Source organism: Grus americana, chromosome 1, assembly GCF_028858705.1.
Source record: "Grus americana isolate bGruAme1 chromosome 1, bGruAme1.mat, whole genome shotgun sequence".
Classification (NCBI taxonomy): domain Eukaryota; kingdom Metazoa; phylum Chordata; class Aves; order Gruiformes; family Gruidae; genus Grus; species Grus americana.
Genome location: NC_072852.1, coordinates 38,281,012 through 38,292,294, shown reverse-complemented (window position 1 = coordinate 38,292,294; position 11,283 = coordinate 38,281,012). Strand labels below are relative to the sequence as shown.

Below are 11,283 nucleotides of genomic sequence, written 5' to 3'. Positions count from 1 at the left end.
GGGCGGTTCCCGCCTCAGAGGACGGCTCGGCCGTGGGCGAACGCCCGCCCACGGCTGAGCCGTCCTCTGAGGCGGGAACCGCCCGCCCTCCTCAGGGAAGAGGTAGCCCCGGCGGCGGGAATCACTCGCCTCAGCACCGCGCGGGCGGGAAACGGGAAGCGGGAGTTGCTCGTCCTCCGTCCCTCCGTGAAGTGGGGCGAACGTGCGGTAAATGTGGGAAAGAAAATGTATAATGTGTATAAATTTCAAAGTATGTGCTGCTTCTTGTTGTATTTGAGAAAATGGATTTTAGTCTTTATGTATTATTCTTTACCAAAATCAGGAAGCAAAATTAAAATATATCTACACATAAGTATGACTGGGACACATACACTGAAAAGTATCTGTTGTTCCAGGCAAACCTTAATTTACGCTTATGCTGCATCTCCATGCACAGTTTATTGCTACAAGGAAGTTTCATTCAGCATCAAAGTGATCACAACAGGAGCTTCAGGTAATGGAAAAAAATAAACACACATCACACAACTAAGTATTGCCAACTTCAACTTTAATAGTGGAACGATCAACTTTTTTTTTTTTTGCCATTTCAGTAATAACTTTAAGGGGAATAAAAACTTCCCTACAAAAATAAAACTAAGCTTGTCAAAATTATAAATAGTTTAAATGTTTGTTTTTAAAGACATATATTTTAATGTTTCCCTGCATTCCCCCTCCCTCCCCATATCATTTAATCATTCTGGTACCATCATATAATGAAATGAAAACAGTTTTGCAACAAAAGCTTTGACAGTTCAGTTTGATGCTAAAATTTAAAAAAGAGAAAAACTGACTTATTTTAAATAAAAGCTGTTGTAATTGCCAGTGTGTAAAAAAAGAAACAAAAAGAAAAACCTAACCCCACGCATGACATCTTACAACAATTAACTGTGGACTAAGACAAAATTAAAATAGAAGTTTATTTTGGTCCCCCACCCCCACCCCCTTCACCCCAAATCAAGACTCATAGTGCATACAACACTGATTGAGGTTTTCGGCTAAAGTAAATGCAGATGTGCCTACTTAAAAGACTGATAGTTTAAGTTCAAGTAAAAAAATTCACATATTTTTATACTCCACTTTTAAACTCAAACAGTGTTTAAATCTGAGCAACAAATGGTTCAATATTGACAGCGATTATGTACTGATTACGTAGTTATGGGCAGATACATAAATTAAGTAGATGTTAACAGAATACCCACCAACATGCTGCTGCATTCATAGAAAAACAAATCGTAACAAAACATAAAAGCATTCCCTGAACCATTATAAAGTGTCTCACTTGAGGATAATGTTACTAACTCACACATGCACTACAATGTTACATGTGAAATTAAAAAACAAACAAGATATGCCTTATATATACTTTATAGTTAGTCCTACTCTTAATTTCTCTTAACACTTTAAAACATTATGATTGTCTCATTAAGCTTGCAAATTCTTTTTACCAAAAAAAAAAAAAAAAAAAAAAAGACCTGTGAAGAGTTTAAAAAAAAAAGTCTTACTAAGGAAAGGAAACAAAGGCACAATTACATCAAATTAAGGGGAAGAACAGAAGCATCTTGGAGTTTCACACAGTATCCATTAGATGTCACCAAAGTTTTAACAATTCCACCTTAAGAGTGGTGGGACACCCCCCGCCCCAACTTCTGCTGCTCTTAAATCGTTAGCACTCCTCCACCTCTCCCCAATATATCTCATTTCTTCTCTGGCGTGATAATGACTACAGTATCAGGTATTCAAATCTGCCTCATGCTTCTATTGCACACCCACTTCTTTGGTTTCTTTTGAATGTGCTTCTTTAGATAAATAACTCTGAAAGAACAATTTTATTTACAGTAAAAAAGTTTTCCTGCTACATTTTTCCTACTTTTAAATCAAGTAAATCAGCAGTCTGCAGAATTTGGTAACCAGTTTTTCAATTGAGAATTTAAAAACTATAGGGGGAAAAAACCCTTCTGAATTACTAAAAGCAAGAGTTACTAAGCTCAGTCACCAACGCAGCCAATAAATGTTAATCTTCTGCTAAGCTGGAAACATGAATAAGAAGTTCTACTTTCTCTGCCTGACTGAGCCTTTAACAAAGCAGCAGAGGAAGCTATTTTTGTCTTTCAAATAATTCAAAATTATCCAGCCTAAAAATGAATCGCTGAGCTAGAGGAAAGATCTGACTTACAATGAAGACCAAATGCATCCGCAGTTATAGCTTATGTCTAAGCACTCACTAGACAGGCATTTCTCACAGAGTTATCTGAGACATTGTCCACTTTTCAGAATTCAAGTAAGCAGCCACCTTTTAGCTTTGCTGCACTTTTCAACCCTCCACTTACACATTTATGGAACCAGCTTCTCCAATAATGACTTGTATGTGCAGCTCCACTTCCATTCTTATTTAGCTTTTGCCTCTCGTTCTTTCCCATTATTTCTATTATCTTTATTTCTTTTCCAGTGTGGATTTATGCAGTTAAAAAAACCATAAAACTTATTCACAATATTATAACATCCTAAAACTTTAATCTTGTAGAATTAGTATTTCAAACTTTCCTCTGTATAAATACTATTTCAATTTAAAACCAGTCCTCTTCTGTCAGCTGTTAGTTTCCTTCCTCAACTCTTACCTTCTTTTCAACTTTCTCTTAACCCTCTCAAGAAAGACTAATTTAAAGCCTTCCACAAATCTCACAGAACAAACCAGATGATCTCATATGCCTTCCATCTATAACAGTTCTCTCACAAATTATACAGTAACTATTTGAAAACAGAAAGGTAGTGCAAATCAATTTCATCTCAAAGATAGTGCTCCAACTAATTGTTGTCCAGACAGTTCAATTCATTTTTTTTTAACTCATCAATTTGCACATCCTTACTTGTAAAGCTACCATTAAAGCAAAGAAAAAAAATAAAATCTTATTTCATAGCATCCTAGAAAATTGATTACAGTTTCACAGCTTGCATCAAGGTAACTTGGAAAACTCTAGGCACACAGAGGGTTGCAGACTGATGTACAAACATGCAGAATCCCTTACTTGTGGGTGCAAGATGCTAAGTGACCTGGCTTACGGAACTAAGTCTATAGCAAAATTCAGGTACCCTGGCATCAAAAAACAGTCTTCTGAATAAAGAAAACTACTCTCTGCTGCTCTTTGTACATTGGGTTTGGCATGCTATACTGACATTTGGTAGCGTGCGTTTTTCCTGAGTGTCCTTTGGCCCCCTTTTAACCAGGTTTCCACACCCCACCAAGGGCTTCTTCAAGTTTGTCTCTGTAAGCTGCGTAACGCTTCTTTAAGATTTGCAGTTGCTCATTTTCCTCTTTGTCCAGTATACGTAAGAAGTTTTGCAGTTCAGGAATACTAAAAGCTTCCCACTGGAAAGAGAAAAACAGAAAAGAATGGATGAGATAAATAGAAAATACACAAATAATGTATATATACACAGTATTTTTAAACAAAGCCTCAGACACTCAAAACAATTTCAAACTGAAACAGTATCAGGCACCCCCCTTGCAGACCTTAGGCATCTGAGAACATTTTGCTTTTTAAAACTGTTTTTAGTTCTGCAAGTAACAATGGGTCAGTCTAACCACAGATGAAATGTTTAAAAAAGGCACAAAGTAAATATAACAAGAAAAAAAAAATCTGCTTCCAAAAAATGGATCGTCTTGTCAGCACAGATCAAACAGGAGCCCACTCATCCATGAAGTTAAACACAGACACAAAACCAGCATGAGTTAACATACCATAACTTCTCCAGTTTCATGCTCACGTAGAACAAAGCTGAGCATTTCTGTTCTGGGGCCTGCCACCAAACGCAGGTAGAGGGGATGTTCTCGCTCTGACAGCTTGCATGTATAAACTGCAGGAGAAGAAATCATAGTAGTTATCTTTACTAATGATGTTTCAAGTGCTTTGAATGATTAACGCTAGCTAATGCTAGAAAATTTCAGAGATATACATGTGTAGCCACAAAATTTACACATTCTACATACTGTCTACATATCAGTCTACACACTGGTTTTGAGCAAATGAGTTTTAGGGAGAAGCTGAGCAGATGGCTGAAGGTAACTGCAACACTACTTTCACACAGGAATGAAATGGCGTCTACTCAACACAGTACATCATCTGAATACATGCAGGGGAAAAAACACAAGAAAAAATACAACACAGATCTGTTGCTATAACTAAGCATTTAAGACATCAGAGGTGTGGTATCACCATTGTGATACCTTTTCCACTTAAAATGTCATACACAATGTCTTAAAGACAACTGCGCCTGCCTGACACGGTTGATGTGACTGACAGCCAGAAACATCTGAACTCTTGAAACTGTTCTCAATGTCCATAGAAGAAGGTGGATTCTAAGTGCAAGAACACAATGTTGGCAAAACGCGCTTTTCACTAAAAATACCTTTTGCACCTACTGGTATTTCCAAACACAGTATACAACAAACTTCTAACAGGAGTCAGTGCCCTGGGAGACCCACGTGCACTAACACACATGAACACAGTGCATGTATGCGCCCACGATGCTCATCACCTCAACAAGTCTCTGCCAGTGCAAGGACTTCAAGTATCAGACACCACGGTTTCTCTTTTTAAAAATCTGTCCTGTAATTTAATCTCACAAATCTGCAGTATATCAGGCCATCTGAAATTTAGAGCCTGATAAGGGGGCATCTTAAAATATAATGGACTGCAAGGCACAGGAGATCTGCATAGATCGTTTAGTGGGTTCTCTTGTCTTTTGTGAATTATCCTGAAATATCCCCAAATCATTTACTCTCTTACGCATGCTACTTTTCACAAGGAAAAAGAGACAAGAGATCAAGATTGCGCCCTCCATTTATCCAAGTTCTTCCACCCTGCTTTTTTTCAAGTACTCCTACAGCACAACTCCCTCCTCAAACCCCCATAACTACCAAAATGGCACAAGCCTAACTTATACCTTGGTCTTCCTTGTGACAGCGTTTATAAAGTGCAAACTTCGCAGGGTTGTCAGCCACAAAAAACTTTTTGAGCAAGGCCTCAATAACTTCACGAACAGTATTGGTGCTGCTGATGTGAAGCGTATTCACACAGCCATCTGGCAAGTAAAAAGCAGTTTCATTATTGCTGTGAGCACACCTCCCCTGGCTCTGGGAAGACTGCACAGTGATCGGTCTGCATAGTTCCATCTGAACTTTGATGAAGCCAGTGTAAATCCCATTTGCGTTCTGCAACAGGAGGAAAATATCGTACTGTTAAAATTAGTAATGACCCGTTGTGACACATTAGCAGATTAGGCAGTTTAAAATGGACATAGCAAACACTATTTAAATGCCATTGTAATACGTGACATCTCGTAGGAAAGGTACTGTTTCAATAATTCAGACATTTATTCTTTCTGGTATTTCTGCTGAATATTAATTTTTTCCTAATTGTAACTACTGAATTCTAAGAGTATTATGATCTCATCAAGCAAAAGGTATTACAAACTAGAGATAGTTATTTTCTAACGTGAAAACCTATGCAGTGAAAGAGACCACTAACATGCATCTTTAACAACAGATTATATGCATAAAACCAGAAATTATCTCCCGCATATCAGCTGTGCTCATCAAATTAGTCTAAGGCATTGAGATGCTCAAACCCTGTTGCAATTCAAAAAGAACCAGAATAAATGCCAATTTAATCAACTTTTCAAATTATTTATTCCAGTTGCTTCTGAAAGACAAAATAATAAAATGTATCAAACCTTACTGAGCTAGAAAACTAGCAATTTGGTTTTAGGCATAAACACATAACAAAAATCTTTTTATTACATAGTCATACTTACAGGGTTTAGAATATAATGGGATTTCATAATTTCCATACACTATACACCCATAGGAATACGTAATGTATCAGAAAATCTGGACAACGCAATGACTGAATAACAGCTTGCTAGGCAGATAGATGTGAATTTTATTAGTATAGTCCTGCAGGGCTGGACTGAGTCTTAGACCTGGTCCACAATCCTTGGAAATGAAAAGTCTGTATGCATTCCATTGTCTGTACTGTCTGTGTTATGGGGGCGGGGGAAAGAAAGTCTCCTCATGCTGAAAACCTGTATGACTGCTCTGAAAAATTAAGTCTCCTATAATAAATATTGCATGTCTTAACTTTTCTCATTGGTTGAGCATCTTTATCAGGGAGATACCTGACAGAAGAATTATCTACACATAAATATATCTTCATGTTTACCAGCTGAAGATTTTCACCTGATACATTTACATTTTAGTGTCAAGTGAGAGTTTATCTTAAACACATTTCAAATGACAAATACTTTTCTATTACAGTTTGTTTCAATCCATATAAAGAGAGTAATGTGGATTTAAAAAAACCATTTCAGAAGTGAGATTTAATTTCCAGATCTAAGAGCCTCAAAGTTGTTAAAACAGAGATAGTTTCATATGTAAGATGCTGAGACTAAAATGATTCCTAATGCACTACAGAGTTACAGCTCAATTGCTCCTATTAAAAATTACAAGAATGCTATGCAAAACTTACCAAGGTCATTTTTAATTTGTCAGTTACAGATGAATTATAGCTTTGTATCTTCTCTTTAACTTCTTCTTTACTGAGATAAAGATGAGGTTCTCTCTCCTTCTGAACATCCTTCAACAACAGACACAGCAGTTTTAGAAAACAAAATAAAAACCAATTCTTTAATGACTTTGGATATGAGCATTCTTAGTCCAAGTGGTAATTATTCCACAGAGGCTCAACATAAATTAGCTGTACAGCAATAGAAAGGATTAACATGTTAGGCAAATCAAACAGAACACTTGGACTGAACAGACACAGTTAAATCAACACACCCAAAGACACTTGTGTCCTTTTTTTTGCCAACTGTTTTCATTCAAATATTTATCAGCAGTATGTAAAACAGTTCAGCTCATTTTATGGCTCGATTTGCTCATGTTAATGCTATGCAATATTGCTAAGAATGCAGTTGCAACTTTCATGGAGTACTACGTAGGGCACAAATGGGTATTTCTAAACAAAAGAAGAATATACATGAAAATAGCAGCACATACTAACAAGTAACACCAACAATCCCCGCGTGTGCCAACAACATAAGAGCATCCCTGCATTGCAACGTGACAGACAGCATGTTACACATAGGGTCACTGACTACTATGTGAACCACCACAACTAACTTTCTAGCTATATAATGTTACACCAAATTCATGTTTTTTCCATGGGGAAGGCCCTATTAGATTTCTCAACTGCTGCTTTTACAAGCTTGCTACAGATTTTACATGCAGCAATAAAACCAATCCCTGGAGCTGGATTTTATCCAAATAAACATTTGTTCCCAATCCGTATTCCTGCAGCAAACTAGCGTTATAAATACACTCCCGTTTCTACCGCTAGCACAAATGCCATATATAGTATGAAAGAGTTTCAGCTCTCAGCTTTAATGATTTAAGACTTCACTTAGAAAGGGAGAAGCTTTGAAGAAGCTTGAAGCTTTCGGGGTACATCTGAACACAGAAATATACATTCACTGCATGGACAAACCATCAAGCCCTAGTGTTCAAATCTGTCCTCACAAGCAGATCCCGGCAGAGCTTATCCTAGGACAGGATTTCCTTGACTTCAGTGGCCAGTCCTGTATCACAGTCTTTTGGACAACACTCGGCAGGCACCTTTGCAGGCACTTCAGTTTGTCAGAAACAACCCCAAAGATGAACACATCTGGCATGCAACTGTACGTTTCCATTTGCCAGAAAGAATCTGCAGAGCTTTTTCTGTCTCCTAATTTAAAACCAGCTAGTTTTAGTTCTTTTGGGCTTAGTTTCTTTTCCTATATGGTATTTTACTAAATGACATGCTGGAGTGACTTTTTTTCCCATAGCTATAAAAAGAAAGGTGTGGTCTGAATGGAGAACTGGGAACTAGAAACCCTGAATTCTGATCTGGGCTCAGATACTGATTTCCTGTATAACACAGACAAACATACCTTTACTTCACAGATGAGGAAACTGAGGGAAAAAGCCAAATACAACTCTCCTATTAGCTTCTTAAGCACTGCTTTAAGATTGTGTAGCATCTTGCACAGTTGCAAGACCCCACCTAGTCTATTACAAAACACCATTTATTGTTAAATATTTTATAGAATCCAAGACTCCATTCTCACTAGAGAAATTAAAGTTCTATTTTTCATCTTCCCCCTCCCCTAAACTGCCATAATAATGATAGATACAGCTTCATCTAAACCCACTTCATCTCCCCAGAGGCCCTTACAGCTTTGTAGTGTTCCATTCGGGGGCAAATGAAGTTATAAAACAAAACAGGCACAGGAAAAAAAATATCTAAGTACTAACTTCTTCTCTGAAATCAAAGTAAATGTTATTCCTGTTTTCATGCTTAAAATAAGCATCAAAAGCAAAAGCGATGACCCACAGTCAGAGTCTGGAAATACGGGCACTCTAAATGTTGACTTCAAATAATGTTGTAAGAGTGGGCCAAGACAACCTTAGCAGTGGATGCTGAAGGGACAGGGAACAGTCTGCAGCACTCTGGCCATAACGGTCTAATAGAGCACGTGCCACCTATATGACTGATTTCAAGAACCCATGCTTTAACTTGGAACATTCCTAGCCACAGACAAGCCCCTTCATATGGATACCAGCCAAGACTCATCTCTCCGAGACACAAGCATGTCATGGAATTCACACCTCCCCAACCTAACACTACTGATACTGAACTTCCAGTTATGGACACCTGTTTCAATATTTATCTTTATTCTATTGCTGATGGTTCAAGCAGGTACCTCATCTACCCTGTCAGAGCTGATTAGCATCATGATTACTGAAGTCATCCACAACATCCATTATTATCAAGAGAAAACACTAACAAGAAAAGAGGAAAACATCACCCTTTCCTATGTTCAACCTTTGTTTAAAAAACCAAACCCATAAAACCAGAAACACAACCCAAAAAAACCAACAAAACTTCACATTAACTTCTGTGCACCTCAAGAGATTTAATTTCACAAAAATGACTTTTAATAACCACAAATGGCAGAGAACTTACTGCCTTTAATTACATAGAGTAAGTTCACAAGGCTGACAGCTAGAAAACAACCTGCCTACATTATATTAATTAAAAGAGAAAAAACCTCAGTAAACAAATTAGTAAGTATGAACAGACAGCAAGAAGTAACTTTCTCCTATTTTCATATATGAGAGTTTTCACATACATTTCTGTTCTCCCAAAAAGTCACTTTTTTCTAGCAAAGTAAGAGACATTTGGTTAGGTTAGAAAAGACACAACCCCATGAGATGACTCCTAGTCCTGTGGACTGCCATGAAATCAGGCATGATGAGCAAAACCCAAGCAAGCTAATTTCTGATGGACTTGCTCTGGTGATGCCTTGGAGTCAGGTCTGTAACGTGTATTACAGCACCAAACGCTAAAAAGGCTCTTGATAAAGCCAAATGCGTTTGCAAGAGTGGGCTTGAGGGTGCTGGAAATGACAGGAACACCAGGAGAGAAAGGGGTGACTGCATGTGTTGGTGATGAGCTAGAGGTAGCAGCTCCATCAGGCAGGTGGTGGCAGGGACAGGGAATCAGCTGATGTTCTTAGCCTGTCTTCTCAGGTGAGGCCCCGCCACAGAGCTGCAGATCACCAGGCATCACCAGGGGAGTCATCATTCCCTCACCAATTAAGACATGATTCCCTACTGGAACATACCACTGGAATTTCCGCCTTCTTGCATTGGCACTAGATGCCAGGCAATTTTGGCAAAGTTTAATTCAGCAGACAGAAAAGGTAGAGCCCTGTTTATGCAAAAGCTAAGATAACTTCCTTCTGTAGCACACTGCCAACAAATGTAGCTATAACTCCTTTTCTAAACAACCAAAGTCTGTGCCTCAACTAATTTTAACAGCATGTAGATTATGCAAAACTATGAACTGAATACAAAAAAGGACTACTAGGATTAAAACATTAAAGAATAGACCCAAATCCCTTCAAGAGGAATGCTATACACAATAGACAAACATTGTTTACTTCAATCATCATTTTCACTACAGTCCACCATCCTTGATCATCAAGACCACAAGACAGTGAACAATGGACAATACGTGTCACAGGAAAGGAATCGTAACTCTATCCCATTGGAAACCTAAGCCTGAGATCTTCATAAAGTAATCTGGAGATACCTTCCCATTCCCAAACAAAAGCTCAAAACACTCCAACTGCACACACATCACAGCACATTACTTCAAGCAAACAAAACCTCCTCGCTAGCTAGACACCAGTGCCTACAGAAAACCACAGTGCATTGACAGTGAACTCCACGTGACTGCTGTCAGGAGCAAGCCAATGAATGAATACCTTGTTGAGTTTATCATGAACAAGAAATCTCAGCCCTCTATGATTCACTGGGTCAGCTGCTCTCAGTCAAGTACCATTAAGTCACACACAGATTTGAGGCACCTGTGTATTTTAATTTTCCTAATTATACTCAACCAACATGCAAAGAGAAGCTGACAAGACAGTATAGGTTTTCTCCCCAACTTTCCTGGACATTAATTGCTCTCAGCATACAATGGCACTTAACTTTTGCCATACAGCTTTGTCTAGCCATGCTTTAAGTTAAAATAAATCTTCTTTGACCAGTGTACTTAGGTGGGTGAAGACTTGGCAAATTCATTTCCCACCATTCTCTTATTTCCTTCTGCATGTGTCACCTCATAACAGGACCCACTACAAGAAAAGTCCTCTGTTAACTCTGCTTAGGTCCAGCAGACCAAATTCCACTTTGTTATCTCAGCAGGTAAATTTATGACCTGTAGAAGACTGAGTCATCCAATACAACAGAAGAGTAACAGCAGTAATTATCTCATCTCTGCCACGCTTTACAATATACTTTTATCACCTTGGTTTGAAATGGCCACCAAGTGGCTGAAGCCACACCTGCCCAGGGTGGGACTACTGGGAAAGCAATTACACCAACCCCAGCTGCTTTAAACAAACAAGCAAGGGCATTTCAGAGGTGAGATTTATATGTTACAGCAGAGTACGTCTATCATCAGTTCTTGTGACAGTTCTGCCTGGTCTGGTGAGAGGAGAAGCCACTCTGTGTCACCTGGTGGCTCATTCAGCCCAGGACAACAGCTGCTTTTTTCCACTGTGGCCCTCCCATGCCCCCTAGTCATACTCTACAACCCCCAGCACAGCTCCTGGGAGCCAGCACACTGCTAAGGCATGAGG

At 38.6% G+C, this 11,283-nt stretch overlaps 1 protein-coding gene across 1 annotated transcript in view; it reads right to left on the bottom strand.

Moving 5' to 3' along the window:
• Positions 1-2,469: 2,469 nt before the first annotated feature.
• RASSF3 (Ras association domain family member 3) overlaps positions 2,470-11,283 on the bottom strand; it is a 52,952-nt gene continuing 44,138 nt past the window's right edge. Inside the window, exons 2-5 of the mRNA XM_054813335.1 lie at positions 6,564-6,671; positions 4,981-5,248; positions 3,776-3,891; positions 2,470-3,403 (exon numbers count right to left, since the gene is read on the bottom strand). Of these exons, the coding sequence (XP_054669310.1) occupies positions 3,254-3,403; positions 3,776-3,891; positions 4,981-5,248; positions 6,564-6,671 (642 nt within the window). The 3' untranslated portion in view covers positions 2,470-3,253. The remainder of the gene's footprint in view (positions 3,404-3,775; positions 3,892-4,980; positions 5,249-6,563; positions 6,672-11,283) is intronic.